At 40.4% G+C, this 22,137-nt stretch overlaps 1 protein-coding gene and 1 pseudogene across 2 annotated transcripts in view; one reads left to right on the top strand and one right to left on the bottom strand.

The window, feature by feature from the left end:
* The window catches only part of LOC144665657 (CUB and sushi domain-containing protein 3-like), a 546,049-nt gene that overhangs the window by 435,310 nt on the left and 88,602 nt on the right, over positions 1-22,137 (top strand). The window contains exon 18 of the mRNA XM_078526929.1: positions 21,955-22,131. Coding sequence (XP_078383055.1) covers positions 21,955-22,131 — 177 coding nt within the window. The remainder of the gene's footprint in view (positions 1-21,954; positions 22,132-22,137) is intronic.
* Positions 6,273-9,207, bottom strand: LOC144665770 (failed axon connections homolog; annotated as a pseudogene). Its single transcript, XR_013573016.1, has 2 exons — positions 8,666-9,207; positions 6,273-7,444 (listed from the first exon to the last, which is right to left on the bottom strand). The product of XR_013573016.1 is annotated as a failed axon connections homolog (transcript).

Genomic DNA, 22,137 nt, shown 5'->3' with positions numbered 1-22,137 from the left:
GGGTACCTATATATTTTTAATAACCCTTTATAGCAGGAGGCAGAAACGTTTGCTATATAAGAAGTGTGACCGAGGATTTGAACTCGGGACGACAGAGAACAAATCCAGCAGGTTGAGCCCGTGACCACCGGAAAACAATACCAGCGCCCGAAACCACTCGGCCACGCTGCGTTAGTACATAGACAAGTCAGGGCAAATTTCGGAATAGCTAGAAACAAAATATATTTTTAATTAACAGGTAGGGGTTACTGTATTTCAAATAATAAAAGAAAGATCGAAAATAAAGTAATGGAGAGAAAGACATCATATGCATTTTTTAATATTTAATCTTATCTTTGTACAAAATAAATACGTAAATTTCTTTAAATCAGTTTATCATTATAGACAGAGGAACAAATAAACTAAAATAAATAATTTGAATTTGTTGTATCAAAGCACGAGTAAAAAGACCTCAATCACGGTATCAAGATTTATATTTCTTTGAAATAAGTTTATCCCAATCTGGGTAATAGAGTTCCTTCATTCTACGAGCAAGCTCATTAAGATTTGTAGCTTTGGACTTTATGAGTTCATCAAATGGACTTTCTGGCAGATGCAGCGATGAAGGCAATCAGTGAAACGTCTGCTAGACAAGGCTTCTCGCCAAACAGGAATTTCTTCTGACCCAAAATTTCCGATACTGCAAGCAAATCTCTCTCAGCAATTCCATACAGATCTTGCTCCGAGTGTCGGCCAATTCCCTGGGACCATAGATCCCTTCTGATCTTACGCTTTATGCAGTACACCACCAGATGTCTTAGTGGAAAGAAAAGATGGCCAAACAGTTTTGCGAACAACTTCTTCCGTATGCCCGCTCCATAGTCAGACAACAAGCGGCAGTAAACAAACGCCCTGTGAACGAAAATTAAAACACAAAAGTAACTTAGAGAGAATCATTACAAGCAATGCTCTTAACTATTGAACCTTATCAACATTCAACTTTACACGTGACTGAAGATTTAAAAATGAACGTGCGTTTACCCGTCTTCTTTGCATTGGTCGCATTCTTGGGGCCACTAAGTAAAAGGTGTAGAATTTTTTTGACCAAAAGTGCAGAAGTATTCATAAGTGACGGGTCTAAAAAGTCCGGAAATGATGTTATTGTTCACGTATGACCTCACTATTCCCGTTTTTTGTGACAGCCATTCAGTTACACGAAAACAACGAGCTGAATTAAGAAGAAAGAATATTGCTACTGAGAGGTCTTTAGTGAAGAACTTCTTTTAACAAGTCGAGGATAATTCAGTACCAAGTTGGGCGTAGAGTAGAGTGCGTGACGCTAAATTTCTTCACTTGCATAAACAGACTAGAAGTCAGATTAGTACTAATTATTGATCGATAAGAATCAGTTATATAACATTAGTTTTAAACAAATGACGGCCAACACATCAAAGCCGGTACCTCCAATCATAGTTGGGGTGGCCGTGTGTACCCGGCAACCCGCGGGATTTTCGGCGACTTTTCAAACACCGTGTTCCAGAAACTTCGGAACTCGCTTCTACTCGACACTGAACGCTAGAACTGTACAGCAACTCTTTTTATTGCTGGTATCGAAGTCTATTATATGGTATATCCGCTAACTAACTGATAAATTTATAAAACGACGTGATGATCAGAACATCTGGCAGAGTTTCCTTCACATGGCCACAATTGGGTGTTCAGATGTTATCATAAACAGGAAGACGGAACATTACATACCGCCGGGCTTCCGAAGTCACGCAACATATTTGCCTACGCTCGCTGAAACGACAGAAGGTTGAAACTAACACTTAACGATCATTAAATGTGTAATAACCACCTTCTGTTTTCACAAAAATTATAACAGAAATCCCGTGTCAGGCATTTGACGAGTGGAAGGGCGAGTCGCGAGCAAAGAGATCAGTTGAAGCATGATTAGGGAGGACGACAAATATCTAGCTGGCTAATTCCTTCACGATTACACGTTCTGAGCAAACTGAATTTCTTATCTCGAACGGTTTCCCACTAAGCTGAAAAAAAAATCGCCCACTTTAAAGCATTAGTAAACCTTTCATCGGCTATTAATCTGCGGGGAATTATGCGGAAGATAATACGGCGGCAGGCGTAACCGGAAGATACTTGTAGCGCACTGAAGGTTCTGACCTGGTTATTTCACGTACTGTCGACCTTCAACATCACTTGGTTTGAAGCGGACTGTACCTTACATTTACCGTTGCCAGATATCAATAGCAATATTTTGCTGCTTTAATTTATTATAAAGCTAAATTCTTTCACTTCGACTTCGTACAGCAAATGCGATCCAGTGATAATTGTTAGTTGCACAACACCGCACATGGGAGTTCCGTATTGTACGCGCTTAATCGAACAATAAAAACTTCCCATTCAGATGATGTTCGTTATTCTTTATAGATACACTGCAATATTCATAACCAGAGGAAATGGCGTCAAGAATCCGTCCTTTTTTAGTCATCCTACAATTATGCTGCTACACTTCCACGCAGTTACCGCCAAGTTTAGGTGGTCGTAATGAGAATTTCACGTAATGAAAGAACGGATAATGTCAATTTCATGACTCTCATCTTTAATTTTTATTTTTAGCGCAAATAATGCGATGTTCTCTACCCTGGGCTTGTCACCTTGACGTGGTGGTAGAGCTTGCGCATGCGTGTCTCAGTGACCCCAAGAGCTATGCCGGTGGGGACTTAGTCCCTGGTGGGTTCAACCGTGCCGGACTGGTCAAGGGATAGACACCTGACGAAGGGCAGCCCCTGGTCCTCCAGTTTGGGGGTTGGGCGTTAGGCTAATCACCTAACCTCGTAAAAAAAATGAATGATTACAGAAACCGTACACATTAGGGGCAATCTATCGAATCTTGTGGGCCGAGTGGCACACAACATGACGCTCCAGAGCGAAAGCCGCATGGAAACTCTGGAGCCAAGGACGCCATTAGTGCACCCAAAAACACAGTTGAGGATAGGAAACTGGAACGTAAGAACCTTGTATGCACAAGGGAAGGCAGCCCAAGCGGCGAAAGCAATGAGAGAGGCTAAGTTGCAGATAATGGGTATAAGTGAAAGCAGATGGTGTGGATCGGGGAAGTTCGTTCTCACTACAGGTGAGACGATAGTGTATTCTGGCAGGATGACGAAGTTCATCAACATGGCGTGGCCATCATGCTCGCAGCAAAGCATTGACAACTGGACACCTATAGATGAGCGAATAATTCGAGCCAGATTCCACTCTAGGTATGTCAAGTTAACGCTGATACATGTCTATGCCCCCACTAATGACACTGATGAAGAGGTGAAAGATCATTTCTATGAGAAGCTCCAGGCAATAGTGGAAAAAACACCGAAGCACGATTTGCTAGTTATCACTGGAGATTTGAACGCAAAGGTAGGAAGCGATGTAGAAGGATACGAAAGAGTAATGGGTAAGCATGGAGTTGGAACCAGGAACGACAATGGCGAGAAACTATGCGAGTTTTGCGGCATGAACGACCTAGTGATCACAGGTACGATTTTTCCTCATAAGGAGATCCATAAACAAACTTGGATATCCCCTGATAGACGCACTTGCAATCAGATAGATCATGTGTTAATCAACAGGAAATTTAGAACATCTGTGCTGGACACAAGAGCCATAAGATCAGCTGATATCGCCAGTGACCACCACCTGGTTTGCACCAAACTGAGGTTAAAGCTAAAAGCAGCTCCTAAAAGACGTGGAATTAGGAGAACGAGATATGATACTCAGGAGCTGGAGAACGATGTGTGTAGGAGGCAGTTTTGTTTGGAACTAAGGAACAGGTTTGAGATATTGCAGAGGGAGGAGCTGGAAGATGACGAAACAGATCGGCCAGAAGCTGAGCTGAAGAAGGCTAACGGTATCATAGAGAAGGCTTACAATATGACAGCAAAGAAAGTTCTAGGATATAAGAAAAAGAAAGTTAAGCCATGGATCAGTAAAGAATCATGGGACCTGATTGAGCAGAGGAAATTGATTAAACTAAAACTTGATGGAACCAGCTCTGAGAGACTGAAAGAAAAGAGGCGAGTAGAATATAAAGCCAAAGACCGAGAAGTGAAGAGGCAAATACGCAGGGACAAGAGGAATTGGACAGAAGGGATAGCAAAAGAAGCAGAGGAAGCAGCGAATATGCAACACATGAAAACTCTTTACAACTTAACTAAATCGATCTGCAACGACAAACCAAGGCAGAGCACAGTAGTTAACGACAGAAATGGTAGCGCCTTAACCAGCGATGAGGATAGAAGGAAGCGGTGGAGAGAGCATTTCATAGAGATACTCAATAGAGAGGAGCCAGCCTACCCGATCAATGAAGAAGATTGTGAACAACAGGACATAGCTGACATTGACACGGGACCTGTGAGCAAAGCTGAGATAAGAAGGGCAATAAAGAGTCTTAAGAATGGTAAAGCCCCTGGTGAAGATATGATAACAGCTGAACTACTGAAGGCAGACCTTGAATTTACAACCGATAGAGTGAAAGAACTTATAGACACGATCTGGAGTCTGGAAAGGGTCCCACGTAAATGGAAGAGGGGGCTCATTATTAAGATACCGAAGAAAGGGAACTTAAGGGAGTGTAAGAATTCGAACTTGCGGGGAGTGAATCTCCTACCAGTTGTTAGCAAGATATTGGGAAGAATTGTAATTGATCGCATTCGCATGGGGATTAATAACAGGCTCCGTAAGGAACAGGCTGGATTTAGATCTGGTAGAGGAACGACGGAGCAAATTTTCATCCTACGCAATATATTGGAGCAAGTGAATGAATGGCAGGCAACTCTCTATATCAGTTTCGTAGATTTCGAGAAGGCGTTTGACTCAGTGCATAGAAACGGCTTATGGATGATAATGAATCAGTATGGTATCCCACAGAAGATCGTCAACATAGTTAGAGCGCTGTACGATGGCTTTGAATGTGCTGTTGCGGAGGAAGAAGCAACCTCAGAATGGTTCGAACTAACGACTGGTGTCAAGCAAGGATGTACAATGTCTGGCTTTCTTTTCCTGTTCATTGTAGACTGGGTAATGAGGCATACTGTGAAAGAGGAGGGAACCGGGCTGAGGTGGAAATTTACATCAAAACTTGAGGACCTAGACTTCGCTGACGATGTAGCTTTAATTTCCTCAACCCAAAGGCACTTGCAGTTGAAAGCAAACAGGCTGGTAGAAAATGCAGAAAGGACAGGCCTTCGGGTAAATGTCGGGAAGTGCAAAGTCTTGAGAGTCAATGCAAAGAATAATGAAGCCATCACAGTGAATGGTCTGGCGTTGGAAGATGTAGAGAAGTTTATCTATCTAGGAGCCACAGTATGTAAACAAGGGGGCGGAGAAGAAGACATCAAGGCTAGGCTAGGGAAAGCGAGGGGAGCGTTTTTGAAGCTAAATCGAGTATGGAATTCCAGCAGTGTGTCGAGGAAGACGAAGATCAGGCTATACAAAACATTGGTCAAACCAGTTCTCATGTATGGTTGCGAAACATGGAAAATGAACGAAGGTGATGCTAAGAAAATCGATGTGTTTCAGAACCGATGCCTGAGGAGGATAATAAAGATTAAATGGCAAGATAAGATTAGTAATAGAGAGCTACTAGAAAGGGTTAACGTGGAGAGGTTGAGTGAAGAGGTAAGAAGAAGGAGATGGCGATTCATTGGACACATCCTCAGACAACAACCTGACAATGACTGTGTTACAGCCCTGACATGGACTCCAGAGGGAAAGAGAAAGAGAGGCAGGCCAAAAACAACCTGGCGGAGCACAGTAGAAAAGGAGAGGTCCAATGCAGGGTGGCAGTCCTGGAGAGAGGTGCGCACTGCAGCGCAAGACAGGAATCGATGGACAGCCCATGTGGAGGCCCTATGCGCCAACTTGGCGCCAGGGGACAGCTGAAGGTGAAGAATGCGATGTTAAATTATCGATTAATGAAAAAGTTTCTTCAGTTACCCCCTGTAAACTTTATCCTTGAATGACTTTGAAGACAGGAACACTGAATCTCATGGTCTGTTAAGTTAACTACATAAGATGTATTTCCGGTCCCTCCTAAGTTCAGCTGCGTCTCGCTTTCGGAGTAGTTTTGAGAGGTATTATTACTTAAAAATAAACTTTCTGTAATTTATGATTAGAAGGGAAGTCAAGAGTGTCTTGCTCTATCTAGCTCCAAAAAAAAAAAGCTGATTAAGTCTCAATTCAGTTGCAATTGACCATCTGCCACGTTTTCACTTCCGTTGAATGCATCTTCTTTAGTTCCGCCCCTAAAAATCCCCGACTTATTTGTAGCCATAAATAGACGGTGGTAACTAATGCTGTAATCTGTGGAACATTTCCATCCTTTCGCATGTCTAGAGGGAATTATATCGCTCTGTAAGTAGCTCAGTGTGTCGGGCTTTTATTTAACCAGTCCACTGCGGCCAGCCTTCACTTAATTGGCGTTGTCAGCGTTGTGACCGCGACTAGGAGCATCGTTTGGTAATTAAGTTTTTTCGTTATTTTTTTGATGAGGCTTTTAAAGCTAAAAGAAAAAAGCTCATGCAGGCGGTGTGGTAGTGCCTTTATTAACTCATACACAACCCTTGGTTACTGTTGGAGCACTGGCAATGACGCATAACATGTAAAGTTGATGATTACATTTTTTTAACCTTTTCAAAACATTCAAAGACAAAACTGCTAAATTCATAATGTTGTTAATATCGATATGTGACCACTTAATTAAAAGCAAATTATATTACCCCTGTCATCCGGCGTTGGCTATACACAAGACCATGCTTCCCCCTTAAAACATTTAATAAACTAAAGCTGTTTGTTAGATTGTTTGTTGAATTCAAACCCTATATATGAGACAATCAGAGGAGGATATTCACAGAATTGCTCGATAATAAAATTCAAATTTGAATACAGTAATAAACTAGTTTTTAGAAGCGGAGTGTATCAACTCATGAACCTATAGCATGCAGACGAAATCTTGTTTCTTTAATCATATTTATGTTTATTTGAAATTTTATCATTCCAGTCTGGATAATACATCTCCTTAATTCTCTGAGCAAGCTTCTCAAGATTCTTTGCTCTAGACTTGGTGAGTTCAGCAAAAGGACTTTGTGGACAGTCCCACGTGGATGCAGCGATGAAGGCGAAAACTGCAGCGTCAGCAAGGCAAGGCTTTTCTCCAAACAGGAATTTTTTCTGGCCCAATATTGCCGATACCGCTAGCAAATCTCTCTCAGCTATCCCATACAGGTCTTGTTCAGAGTGTCGACCGATGCCGTGTGACCACAGATCACCCCTGACCTTTCTTTTTACCATGTAGAATATCAGATGTCTGAGTGGCAAGATAAGATGACCGAACAGCGTCCCTCGCACGTGCCCGGCATAGTCAGAGACAAAGCGGTAGTACACAAGAGCCCTGTGGAAGGAAAACAGGAAATTTGTTGAAAGGTTATAAGTCCTAGAAGAGGCACCCTTCAAGCACAGTGCTTGCTCAGTCTAAAATACAACAGAAGGTCACTGAAAGCTATTTGCAAAGCTGTTCCGTGATGAGCTCTCGGAACGGTAGCGAAGTGGTGTGGCATTGCGTTACGTTAGGTGGCCACTATCTGAACATAATTGATTAGTTCACTTGTTTTTCACCTGGTAGAAACTTGCTAATTCAAGGACAAACATGACGAGATAATAATGCGTTTTCCATGGAACTATCCCGTGATGTAATACAGTTCTGATGCACGTAAATATGACGCTCCTTCATTGTGTTTGACGGAACTACAGCTTAATGCTTGCTCAACATTAATAGCTCAATGGTCTAACAAAATGCCATGAGCCATTGTACGATCAGTCGATTGTTTCTAAGTTGTGATTTTTAAATCATTAAAAAAAAACCAATAAACTTGTTACAAATTCCAGCTGTAAAACTGCGCGACCTTTCTGTAACTTTCTACACTCGCGTTTTAGGCTTTCCTTACCTTCTACCAAATCCCCTTGTACTGCAACATGCCGAATTCTCGCAAAACTTACTCTCAAAAGCAACACTGATTAGCTATGACACGCAATATTTTCTTAATTCTTAATCGGACATTTGATCCAATTTTGAGGTTCCTGTGAATTACAGCCACACCACAGTCACGAAATAAAGTCATGTTTTTATTTTGCGCAGTGGAGAACCTTCTAGCAATTGCATGCAGTGAATCGCCAAGATGTGCTGGCAAAATTAAATGCACCATGCAATTTTGGCATGTTGTACACCTTCCCCTCGTTGTTAAGTGTGCTTTTTAAGGCATGGGTTGATTAACATATGCGAATCAAAGAGCGTGTCAAAGTGAGCCTCTTTCGGCTGATTATCAAATACAAGACAATCAGACAAAAGTAAACATTGCAAGGCACTTTATTTACCTGCACAAAACCTGAAAGTGGCATAACACAGGGCTGCAGATGAAGTCTTAGAAGACTGATACAACGTCAAAAAGGTGGCTAAAAATCACATGAAACTGCATGGCGTAAATTTTTGTTGTATAAGCCTGACAACATGCGCTTAATTGGCATTAAATTATTAATTTTCAACATTTTTTTTTGGAGAGGTTATCCCTGAGCCCTTGAATGTTACCTACAACAAAACCCTAAACGCCATACTTACCAATAAGTGTTTTCCTCCAACATTGTACGAATGCTGTAAGCAATGGCTTTTTCTGTGGCGCTCAAATGAGAGTCGATATCCACTCGGAATTCTTTCTTCAGAAACACGATGCAGAAGTTTGAGTCGGCGATTTCTTGCCCGTTAAACTCGATCCACGGCTTCTTTCCCTTCTTGGAAAACTTAAAACTACAGTCATTTTCGTACGGGATCTTTGTCATGCGAAGAAAAGTTTCCAACTTGATACAAGGCGGAGAACCGCTCACCGATATTTTTGAGGGAACCGAACTGGTGTAGGACAACTGTACCAGGCTTGGCGTGTCTCCTGTTTCTTTTTTCTTTCAATTTCTTTGCTAGGAGATAAATGACAACAAATGCAACTGCAGTGATGCCAGCATACGCGGATATCTGCATGCTTACAAAATGCTAGTACGCATTGTGCAAACGTGTACCAGTCAACTCATTCTCTGTCACGCAAGCACACTTATTTGCATCTGCTAAGTCATGGTCTGGGATCTGTAAACTCTGGAACCGGAATACCAGGAACGGACAACAGACCATAGAACGGTAAAATATAGTTTAGGTTGGGAAATGTGTTCGTTAAAAAAAGACAGGGGAGCGGGGGGGGGGGGGGGGGGTGTTAGAAACGAGGTATGGGACCGAGAAGCGATGCTCTCACAACTAGCAACGCGCTCAATTCACGATGTAGTCAGCGGTTTTTGGACGATGATGCAACAGGCAATATTTTCCCGCGAAATGGAAGCTATGGCAATCACGACTTCCATGCCGTGGAATCAATTATTATAAAGGGGTTCAATTCTCTAAGCTAAAAATCTAAAAGCAGTGTCTTTATCCAAAAATTTTGTCATTGTCGTTTAGTTGTAAGAACGCAGACTTTTGTGATGCCGTGCTACGTTTCAGTGCTGAAATGCAAATGATTGTACCACGATTTTCAACTGGCCCACATGGGGATTGTAAATGGGGTAAAACAAAGAACGACCAAGTCAACAAACAACCTCGAAACAATAGAGCAAGAACAATAGTTCTGAACGGCGCGGTAATATTCGATCGCCACATTTTCATTGTCATTTCTGTCATGGTTTTATCCTATTAACACAGCATATTTAAACTAGAACCTTTCCGGAGAAATTTTCGCTGCTTCAAAGACAAAACTTAGAAAACCTTTTTTTCACAACAATAAAAAAGTAATAATAATCAAACTTTTCAACTGGTCCAGTGTTGTTATTTGTTCTGGTAACTTCACAAAGAAAGGAGCTGCTCATGCGCCTTAGAGACATCCGCTTACTACCGCCCCGATGATTGCTTTGCAAATTGTGAGAGCATCGCTCAGATTTCATTGAAATTCACTGCATTAGTGGGTTTCTTGTCTTGTTTTGTTTCGTTTGTTAAATTTCGGCTTTCAATTGAGTTTTTTATCCTGAAAAGTAAAAAAATAATTCACAATGCTCGTTTTTAAATGTGCGCGCTGAAGAAAATGTTAGTGGTGAACAATAAAAACAATAGAGTGTTTCTATCTCGTAACTATCGGTCTGATAGTTGCCCCTTAGAAATTTGACGTTCTTAAAACTAGCATATTAGCCCGAGAAGCAAGGTCTCGGGCTTATATGCTGTTTTGATCATTTCGGGCTTCGCCGATGTTCCTCGGCACTCTCTGGGCCCCGATCGACTCCGCTGGCTGTCCGGATGCGGGCCTTCTCCCTCCGCGTCCACTGTTTCTCGTGGCGCTCTTTCCCTCCTTCCGTCACTTTCCGGCTCGCGTCCGCGGCCTTCCTCCCTCTGCTGTCCCCACTGTTGTTTGTTGTATTTGCCGTTTTTCCTCCCTGAAGACTTGTCTGTGTTTGGCCATTAATGTTATTTGCCGTGTGCGCTCCCTGCATTTTGTTCGTCTGTCGGCATTCGCCGGAACAAGAAGTACTGGGTTTTACTCGGAGTTGTGTGGTTCTCTGCATTCAACAGTTTAATAAAAGTTGTGTTAGATTCATTTCTGCTGTTTATGCTCCAAATTATGCAAGAATGCGTCAGTTGTTTGACAGGTGGTCCAAACTCTAACCTGAGGGGGAAGGGGGGGGGGGGGACTCAAAAAGTTTTTTTACGGAGAGTCTCCGCTCTGAGGTCCAACCCCTTTCCCTTTTATATACCATTTTGACAGAAAAGGCACCCCTTCCAAATAACCCTCTTTTTAAAAAGGTACCCCTTTCATATACCTACACGACATTATATCAGGAGCCCATCAACTGGAGCCTTCATCTCCCATACTAATCCTCGGAGTCAACCCTTTCCTGTTTTAATTTATTTTTAAAACTAATCTCCCGGGATCTCTCGCGGGAGTTTTCGCATCTCTGTCAATCATTTGTCGCATTCCGCTGTGGCTACGCAAGCTGTGATGTCTAAAACAATGGCGAAACGAGAAGGAAACACTGCAGAATGTTGTTCCTTGTCGTCCTCTAAATTCAGTATTTCTTCGAAGGAAGACATCAAGTAATGCTATGCATAACTAAAAAAAATGCGCAGTTTTTGTACAGGTCTGTCAAAAAAGTAAGAGCAATTATTCGAATCGAAAGGCGCGGAGACCGATCTCGCAACTGCGAAATTACGAATATATTTTGAAAAAAGGATGGATAGGCGCAACACTGAAACGGAAGGAATCCAGGATGTTCAGCATGTGGGCGGTGTCTTTAACATAGCTGTCCAGGCTTCGCACAAAAGGCGCCGTTACATGATCGAGATAGACGGCCAGTAGATCAGTGGGGCAGGAACAAGCGGATACTATCGGTCTGCCAGGGTTGTTGCCGCACATGCCTCCATGTTAACTCATCTAACACAATTTCAACACCCAAGGGGCATGTTAACATCACAGGTCACTTCACCTGCACAACGGAGAACGTGGTATACTGTGTATCATGCGAGAAATGTCCATCGACCGTCTACATTGGGGAGACCGGGCGCAGGATGGCAGACCGTTTCAGGGAACACCGCAGGGATGTGATCAACGATAGGAATGACCTTCCTGTACCAGCACACTTTAACCAGCCGGATCACTCCCTGCAGGATATGAAGGTCACTGACCTGAAAGCAGGCCTGACAAACCAACAGTACCGCAAGAAACAGGAGATGAGATACATCTTCCAACACGGAACTCTGGCTCCGGGTGGACTTAACCAAGACTTTAGCTTTACGTGAATTTACTTTTTTGTATTATCGTGCGCTCTCGCGCGCGCGGAAACGTGCGCGAGCATTTATTTAAATGCGCGTGTTATACAACAAACTTTTTAACGGCGAAATAGTTTTGTCCCCCTGAAGTTAAGAAGGCGGCATTGCTGAAACGTCGGGAATAGTTTTACTACAGCGTAGTACTTACATTTTTATCATTTGTACATTCAGCACCTACGCTGCTTAGGGCTTCGAATTTTTATCACTCAAAATTACTTATCCACTTATCCAACAGAAAATGTATTTGTCAACAAGTGTTAGGATTTAAATAACTATAGCCACATGAACTTGTGGCATACCTATATTTATTCAAATAACAGTAGAACAAATCTTAAATCTTGGTTTTACAAACAAATTCATTTTCGCGAAATGAACGGTTGGTCGTGTCGTTTTTATTTCGTTTAAAAAGGACGAAAAAAATAAATAGTACAACCATGCAATTTTCTCACGCCTGTGTTAAACGTCATTTTCAGATATCTGTAACATCCTTTAACGCTTTACCCTGAGAACAAATCCTCTCTTATAAAAGATTTAACTTCCGTGTAAGCAGAATGAACGTTTATGCTAAGAAGTTCCTCTTTGTCTGATAACACCACTGCGTGAGGTCTCTGAGCAATATATCGGACAATTCAATAATGGAACGGAAATACCAGTTGAAACTGTAAACGATATTATGGCGATTAAAGTGGAAGGCGAAAACAAATAAATGATGATAAACATAGAACAATATATAGGTCAACATTCCTTGAGTATTATTTACAGTTCCTGTCTGACGAGACGAGTATAAGTAAGCTAAAACATCAATCAGTAGTTCAATCTAGTCTACAAGGAGATCGGGCAACGAACATGGAGAGCAAAAGCAAAAAGAGCTCCAATTTTCTTCTCTTGGGCCTATCATTCAATTTAATTTTGACGTTGGCTTCTCTTGGTTTCACATGCTATTCATTACATCGGTTAGATTCGCGTCTAACGGCAGTTGAACGGGATTTGCTGGTTGTAAGCAGTTATCCATATGGAAATGACAATCGCGAGATTGTGACACCAGCAACTGCAAGTTCGCATGGATCACAAATGATGAAGACTGTCGTCAAAAGAGCGGCCGATAGTCAATCCATGTGCCGCAAATGCAGCAGCGTCTGTTTAAACTGGAATGGGCATCGAAATGTAAGTTGTTCTTATTAATGTGTGATTACTTCCGTGTTTCATAAACTGACTCTGCTCTATAAAGTTTAAGTGGGTTTGTTTGTAATACAGATAATTTACTCGCTCTTCTTGCATGATATTGCTCTGAGTAGAAATGTTTTCGCCAAATAAAATAAAACGCGAACAATTGGTCGTTTAAATTCAGTGAATTAAACGTAACTGCGTTGCTCGGATCAACAAGCTTCTGTTGCTGTCATTGTATTGCCGTGCGTATATTTAACAACAAATTACCAAAGGTCAAATACGCAAACATATCGAAAAGATGTAGATGAGGAGTCCAAATTTTGACTATCATTTCGTGTTGTTGTCCTCAAAACATCCCTATCTTTTAACAATTTGTTGGAAAATATTGCTCAGTAGTTTCGATATATCTCGAACTGCTTAACCTACCACGGAAGTATTCGGTATGTCCAAACAGATTAAAACTATTTATACGGTTATCCGAAACCTCCATCCTGTTTTGCTCCTAACATCGATCATCCTGTTGTGCTTCTAACATCCTGTTGTGCTTTTAACATCCTGTAATGCTTTAACCCCCAACACCTATTTATTTTTACCATGCTAGTTGAAGTGTTTTTAATTGACACACGAAATATCTAATCAAGCAGCGTTATCTCCTGAAGCGGCCGGCCTTAGAGGTTTAGCACGGAGAACACACCTCTAAACCGAAAAAAGGGGGTACTCCCTGATATATACCTTTTTAGGCTCTTGGTATCTAACAGGTTAGGAATTTCACGTGTTGGAATACACAAAGGGTAAGGGGCTCTCGTCTGCCATTTTGCGATTTTAGAGCTCTTCTCCGAGAAAAAAGCAATGCAAAGTTGGAATTATTATCCTCTCCCCTTCTTTTTTGTATGGAAATAGGTCACATGGGAGGTGGGTTGAACAGACGAATCGTTATCATGGTAACCGCTAAATAAGAATTTTAAGCATTTCTAGCAGCTTTTGACGTGAAAACAAAATCAAGAAAAAGGGAGTCAGTAACCCTTCTATAGGTATTTTAAAGGGGCACCACCTTTTGTCAAAGGTATAAGAGTGGAGTTTCTTTTCTACCGATAATGTAAATATTAAAGGTAAGGATTTGGATATCCGGGACTTTTTACCTAACTAAATCATAGCCTGTTCGTCACTCAGTGTTTTACATCGTTTTTCATTGTATTTTCACTTTGCTTATGTGACTGAGTTAAAGGAAAGACTAAGAATTTAGGAGCTTACCTTACTAAGCAATTGTTTGGAAGTTGGCAACCTGTTTATAGCCATCATCTAGATAAAAATGTCTTACTGATTAGTTTTTATTCTACAAGAGTGTTAGCTGAAAACCAACCTGATCGCAATATTAATTCCTTTTCAATCCACAGAACGTGACAGTGGAAAAAAGTCAGGGAAAGGTGGTTTGCGTGGAAGGTGAAATTTCTGTGTAGCTAAAATACTTCTTCATTACGGGTCAAGTGACCCACACACAACTGATCTCGGTTTCCTTAACAAGAAATGACCAATAGTATTGCATCTCTGAATGGCTTGTTCACTTTTCACGGGTAACCCACCAGCATTTTTTTTGTCAGGTTTCTCGAGACTCATTTTTGCATCCACAGCAAGTTTAGTTCAGCACAGCGAGAGCAATGTGTTTTGTATTGTAGAGAGAATAGGGACTCTAAGATACCTGGACGGCTGACGTCGAGGACGGCTGACTGGAAGTAATTTTTCGCGTGTAGCCTATTTGCGCTGCCCGCTCCACGCACTTCCTCCACTCCGTCCAGCTGTTGTCGAGGACGTGAGAGTAGAGTTTGCCGTCCACCAGTGAACGGGAGTGCTTTTGTTGTTTGTTTTCTCATTATTTGTTTATCTGTTCTTTGTTAGGTGGTCCCTGTCTACCTTTAATTACCCCCTTTTGCACGTTTGTCCTGAAAGATGTAGAAGCGCATCACATTCCAAAATCGCATGAAATGGTCCCAGTTTGTGTGGAACTTAGACATATTGTAATTTCTTAGTCCCCTTCTGCAGCCGTTGTTTGGGCCCGTAATGTTGGTAGTTAAATGATTGATTAGACTGACTGACTGACTGACTGACTGATTGACTGATTGATTGATTGATTGATTGACTGGTTGGTTGGTTGGTTGGTTGGTTGATTGATTGATTGATTGATTGATTGGTTAGTTGATTGATTGATTGATTGATTGATTGATTGATTGATTGATTGATTGATTGATTGATTGATTGATTGATTGATTGATTGATTGATTGCTCAGACAAATATCTATTTTGGATACGATCACTAAATTAAATATTAAGAATCCTGATCATAATTCAAATTCAGCAAAACCTCAATAAATTTCTTCTGACATCATCTTACTGAGCTTGTTCTAATTGATCAGGTCGTGTTGGCCCCCAAGGCCCACCAGGCCCTCCCGGCTCACCTGGACCTGCTGGTCCCCAGGGCCCTCCTGGTAAAAAAGGAAGAAAGGGAACAAGAGGTGTCCCTGGCCCACAAGGAAAGCGAGGCGGGAGAGGATTACCAGGACCCCCTGGGGCTGCAGGTCCGCCTGGAAAACCAACACAACTTCAAACAAGCCCTAGTAGTGGACGCCAGTTAGGTAAGGTTTTATTTCTGTTGAAAAAAAAGGTTGAGGTAGCGTAATGTGTTGATGAACGGTTTGATAACCGGTTTTGATAACCGGGATGCAATTTGACGTAATCCTGACGATCCATTCTTTACCAGGACTGTTCATTTCACGGGAGCACGTATTTTCAGCTTATTAGCGCTTTCTTCAAAACATGTTGTTTTCAACAAACAAAGCAATCAGCATGTCCCGTAACCAAAGAAAAACATCGACAAAAATTTAATATTAAATATTAAATATTAATATTAAAATTTCTTCATTAAAACGCGTTTTTACAAAATAAAGAGCAGTTTTTGTTCTAAAAAACGTTGGGAAGTAAGATTTGTTCTTACCGTGTTAGTTATTTATTGCCTTCGTCTCAGTTCTAATAAATGCTTTACGAAATAAAACTAATTTTCCAAATATTAAACAAAGAAGCTGAATTTTGTTTTGCATTTTTTGGTAACCTTAACACAAATGATACAGAAGTGACAACATGTGACCTTATCTTATCCAGAATCACCACATTTCATTGCAAAGCCTCCTCCTTCCGTGATAGTTAAAGAGAAACAAAACGTCACATTACCTTGTAACGCGGCTGGGTTCCCGCCGCCGGTAATCACGTGGTACAAAGATGGTGACGCGATAGAAGAAAAAAGAAGACAGTTTAAGAAATGGAATTTGGATATAAAGGAAATTCACTTTGACGACCGCGGCACCTATACCTGTACAGCGAAGAATCTGTTGGGAAGAGTTCAATTATCAGTCAACGTAACTGTGAAAGGTATGTAAAATGATTATTACATCATCGTTAACCCTTGGATATGCCCCGTGTGTAAAGCAAGGGGGAGGGGGCCGATGTTTTTATTTTATTAAGGAACATCAAAATTTATTTTGCGCTGAGTAGATAGCCATGAGCTTGCTATGCAAAATGACGCAATTTTTTGTTTTGTTTATGAATTCATATGACTTTATTTTCTATCTTGGATTTTACCATTTCCTCAGTATGCCAGAAAATAGCGAGAATGGATATGAATCAAAATTAAGCGAAATTGTTACGAAATGTAAGAATTTACTAATTACGTAATTTAATTCTCTTAAGAAGCTGGAAAAGAAAAAAAAACATTACTTCTTAGTAAGATATTTGGCTCATCTCTGCTCGTTATTATGCATTTGTCATGACAATGTCTGAATTAATGGGCGGGAAGTTGGTACATAATTTAATTTGGCAAGAGACCAATAAACAGCAACCGAAAAAGATAAACTTTGAGGAACATAGGGTACACTGCCGTTTCAAAACACTTCTTTTGGAAACACGGCGTATCGACCCTTTTATATCTTCACTGCATGAGATGTTATCTTGAGAAGTCATCTGCGCATTGCATCTGAAGCTGTTCACATTAAATCCGAAACAAGTTTAGAAAAAACGTATTTCAACAAAACATGTTTCACCTAAACATGATTGTTCTTGCATTGTTTATATTTGGTCAGTCTTAAATACTTTTCATGCCTGTTGTGTAATTTATGCGGTTTTGCGGTCCTTGCATAAATCTTGCACTTTGACCGAAACATGTCGCTTGAAATTACTATAACATTTCCGTTAACCCTATTCAGACCGGGGGGGGGGGGGGGGCTTTTGAGGCCCGCACTGACTTTGATCTTTTATACTTTTTTAGATTACCAACGCTGCCACTTTCTGAGTCCTCTGCACATTGTAGGGTTGGTGATGTGTTTGAAAATTGACATCACCATGGCAACGGCATTGCGGCGTCCCAATGTGTATTTTGCGTGTTTCCGTTATAATCAATAGATATTACTGGTGCAGTGATCTGCGTGATGGGTGGTTTTCGGCTGGAAGTCGGGGATCAGATGGTGGCTGTGACATCAGATGTATTGTCACGTGTGTGCGTCACTTCCCACGTAACATTCCAAGAGGTCGTACATCATCCTATAGTTCATTGTGTTGCTTCGAGCGGGGGGCTCCCCCCCCCACGGTCTGAGAAGGTCCAAAAGCCCGGTCTGAATAGTGTTAATTCTTTGGTTTTGTGTCAATTTTCAAGCCTTTTGGAGGAGACGAGCTTTCCAGCATTGAGAAAAAATCTGACATTATTGTCACAATTTGCGCTATCTTTAGTACAACAATAATTGTTTGTGAATTTTGGTTTTTGCATTGCAAAGCTTTGCGCTTATGTTTTTACTGTTGTTAACTTTCGTGGCGATGTTTCCCCAAATATTCTTCTTTCTACCCCTCGCCGATAATTCCTGTTTTATCGCTTCATCGGCTCATATTTTAAATAAACATTTGGTCTCATAGTACTCAATTTTAGAGCTTATGGGCACTCGCCCATAAAGTATACCTTACCTACCTTACCTCGCCTCCTCTCCGCATGTCCGCCATTTTTAAAGTGTTTCGTCTGATCAGGATTGAAACTGCCTCTTGAGGTTGTTTCAATCATGCTTAGAATAAATATGCTTCGAGAATGATTTACGCCTAGCATCATCTGATGTGAGCACTTTTCATAGCAAAACATGTTACATGTTTTTTTTAGCGAAACATGTTTCATTGGGGTACAAAAAAAAAATATTTCGGCCTAGGGGGAACAAAAAAAAAAAAAAAAAAAAAAATTTTAAAAAAAAAATCATAATAATAGTAGATAACTTGTAAATTGTATTATATTTCAGTGCCAGCTAAGTTCGTGTCAGAACCAAAGAAATCGATCGACGCTTACAAGTCATGGGACACAGTTCTTAAATGTGACATCTTTGGGTACCCGTCCCCAGTGATCACATGGACAAGATCACGAAACAATCTTCCGGCCAACAGACATGTCATTGATGGTAACAAACTTACGATTTACAACACGACAAAGGATGATGATGGTGCTTACGTATGCCAAGGAGCTAATGAACTGGGAAGTGTGATGGCAGTGACATGGGTCGTGGTAAAAGATGTGGGTAAGCTAAAATTCTAAATCATACATAAATTGTTGTGAATGGAGGCACATTTATGATTTCGTTCGCATCTTTCCAATTTTAAAGTGAATCCCTTCATTGTGTCAAGTCCTCCCAGTGAAATTCAAGTGCCAAATGTCGGTGATTCTGTGACGTTAAATTGCTCTGCTCGTGGCTTGCCGCTACCTAAAGTCAAATGGTTCAAGGATGGGCGACGTGTTACTGCTAATGCCAAACATGGCGGGAAAGATTCGATAAAGAGTGAATTCATCATTAACCGCTTCATGCCGAGCGACACTGGGACCTACACTTGTCTATTTTATAATGACAAGAATAAAACAGCGCAGGCCAACACAACTCTGAGTAAGTAGATATCTGTAATCGCATTGTTTTACTAATTGAAAGAAATAATACTTAACGAGCTTTTTTCTAAGGAACAGTCATAGTGCAGAACTAACTTCTGCCTTCGCAAAGTTCTTTTTGTTTGTTTGTTTGTTTGTTTGTTATAGAACATATGCGTCAATAGAAACCGGTCACGTGAATCACTCGCTTTACAGCTATCCAGTTGCTTTTTTTTATAGCAGCAACATATAAGAGTGTAACAATCTGTCAAATTTTAAAATTAAAAAGAGAACGAGAAGTACATATTCGAAAAAGAGGACTGTTATTTGGATGTATATGAATGGAATAATAGACTTAGCAACCCGCGTCCCATAAAGCGCCCCGATCTTCTTTCCCACTGAGACAATTTACCTAGATATAAAATTCAATTGGTTTGTTATTATAAATTAAGTAAATAAGATAATAAAATTGAGTGACTCGGACATATTTTACACTTTTGTACCTCGGTTTTATGGCTATAGACCAGGATCTTCTAAACAATGGTTTTTATCGCGCTAAACCACTTCTTTTTAATAGGCAAATATCACATTTACCTTTCAAAATCAAGTCTGAAAATCCAATGTTTGAGGTCTTTCATTGTTTGCTTAAAAGTAAAATTCAATCAAAAAGGGAGATTGCTATCAGAAACTGCAATTATAATAAACATAGGAACAAGTGTACCACCCTTTGTATTCGCAGTGAAAACACATAATCTAAACTTTTGTTGTTATTCCCAAAGCCAGCTGCTAGCTATATATTGTAGTGTATAGTCGGTTTTATCCATGTTCTACCCACCTAGTCACTATAAATCCTGAAAGGGTCAATTTGAAAGATACAACTTTACGGAATGAATTGTCTTGTTAAAAATTAAACCTATAAATTGTTTGCAACTGTGTATGACTCGAAAAATATAGATATTGAAAACTGTTTACAAAATCTGCGACATCCGTACCGTAACCTCGGTTAAAGTTCAATGATGAAAATCAAATGCGATTTTTTCATGATTCGAGAAGCGCTCTCTACCAAAAGGTTATTTACTGTGTAAGTAAATAGAGTAAAATAAGTAAATATAGCTTGCCTAATGTTTCCAATATCCTCTTTTAAGCTCTAATCAACTGCGGCGATCCTGGTTCTCCAACCAACGGACAAAAACTTGGCTTACGTCACTGGACAGGTCAGTCTGTGTCGTTCATTTGTCATCCGGGATACCGTTTGATTGGACCGATCATTAGAAAGTGTCAGCCCTCCGGTAACTGGAGTGGTATACAGCCTTCATGTAAGCAACTTTTAAACTTCATATTCTGTTATACTGTGCAGTTACATTTTATTCTTCTCCTCGACCAGGATACGTCAGTTAGGAGTAAACTATACGCATACATTTAACAAAAATCATATTTTTTTGAAAAGTAGCTGTGTCAAATTTTCTAGCAACCATACACCTTATTCATAAATGGCGGAACGCGCGGAAGAGTTTGGGTCGAGTACATGAAAGCGAGGCGTTGAGGCTTCAGCTTCGAACCAAAACAAAGAAAAGTATGGCGAATTGAGGTAGTATTTGACAATTCTTGAAATATCTCGGCGGTTAAAAAGCGATTCGTAGGTTTTAATGACTGCCATTAGAATCTCTGGTTTGGTAACTGCAGATATGGCCGTGTGGTTTCGAATTCAACACAAATCATGGAAAAAATTTCGTCGGAAAACCGCATCGATCCTGTCAGTCTCTTCACTGCCTGCTCGTGTACAATCCAGACTACTTTCAAGTTTCCTTTTTATGGAAGACCCTAGAAGCTTGCAGGAAGGCAGAGGAAAGAAACACGATATAGAAACGACTATGGAGCTTGTTAAAAAAAATTAACACGTCTCTCGATACGGTAAGCAAAAATTGCGATTATGATAAAGACACAAGGTTTCTTGAGTATTTTGCCTTCGAACAAATGTTGTTCACAACGGTTGATTATTCTTTATAGACGCTTTTTGAAACAAATCCTTAAATTTTAGAATAAAGAAAGTGGAAATAGGTATAAAGAGCGAGCTTTCAAATTTTAAACTTTTCAAATTGAAATAAATATTACAGCGGTAAGATTTTTGCAATTTTAAATATTCCGATACATTTCCTGAATTCTGAATCTAAGCACTTCTTTGATGCCAAATCTTTTTGCTGATTTTTTTTTGTCCATATATACTGATCCATTTGTGATTTTTAAATTGGTATACATTTGAATGCTCGGGTTAGAATGCCGAGGTTAGTGGGTGAAAGTTTTGTAAAACGATAGACTGATTGTGAACTGAAATATTTTTAACCTGGTTGCGTAGTCGCTAGTCGCACAATGTTGGCTATTTTTTTTTACTTTCCATATCGTGCAAAATCGCTATAGTTTCTATAATATCTATATCCTCTGCCTTTTTGCCAGCTTACAAAGTCTTCTATCAAAACGAATTGAACCTATAGTAATACGGATAACAACTGTACACAAGGCAGTAATGAGATAAAGAAGATCGATGCGGTTTTCCGAAGAAATTTGTCCACGATTTGTGTTGACTTCGCATCCATACGACCGCATATGCATTTGTCAAACCTGGGATTCCAATGGTAGTCATCAATAGCCAAGATTCGCTTTCTAACCGACGATATATTTTAAGAATTATTAAATACTTCTTCAATTCGCCATACTTTTCTTTGTCTTGGTTCGAAGCCTAAGCCTCACTCGCCTCGCTTTCATGTACTCGACCCAAACTCTTCCGCGCATTCCGTCATTTATGAATAAGGTGTATGCAGGTATCAAGGTATGCGCATCGGTATAAAAAGACAATAAAAAACGACAATTAAACAAACAAACAAAAAATAAATAAAAACAAAACAAGGTTTGATTATGCTAGGAATGTATTGCTGTTGTGTCACTTTAATAATACTCTTCAATATAAATCAAGGTCACAAGACTTGTCCTCCTTTGGAAAGCCTGAAGCATGGTCATACTCACGGGCAGCAGTATTGGCAAGGAAAACACGTTTCATTCACTTGTAACTCTGGTTATTGGCTAAAAGGATCATCAGAGCGCCACTGTATGAAGAATGGTACTTGGACAGGAGTTCAACCTTCATGTATTGGTAAGA

This window comes from Oculina patagonica, chromosome 9 (assembly GCF_052425735.1).
Source record: "Oculina patagonica isolate OP01 chromosome 9, crgOcupat, whole genome shotgun sequence".
NCBI lineage: Eukaryota > Metazoa > Cnidaria > Anthozoa > Scleractinia > Oculinidae > Oculina > Oculina patagonica.
This window is presented reverse-complemented; position numbering and strand designations above follow the sequence as displayed.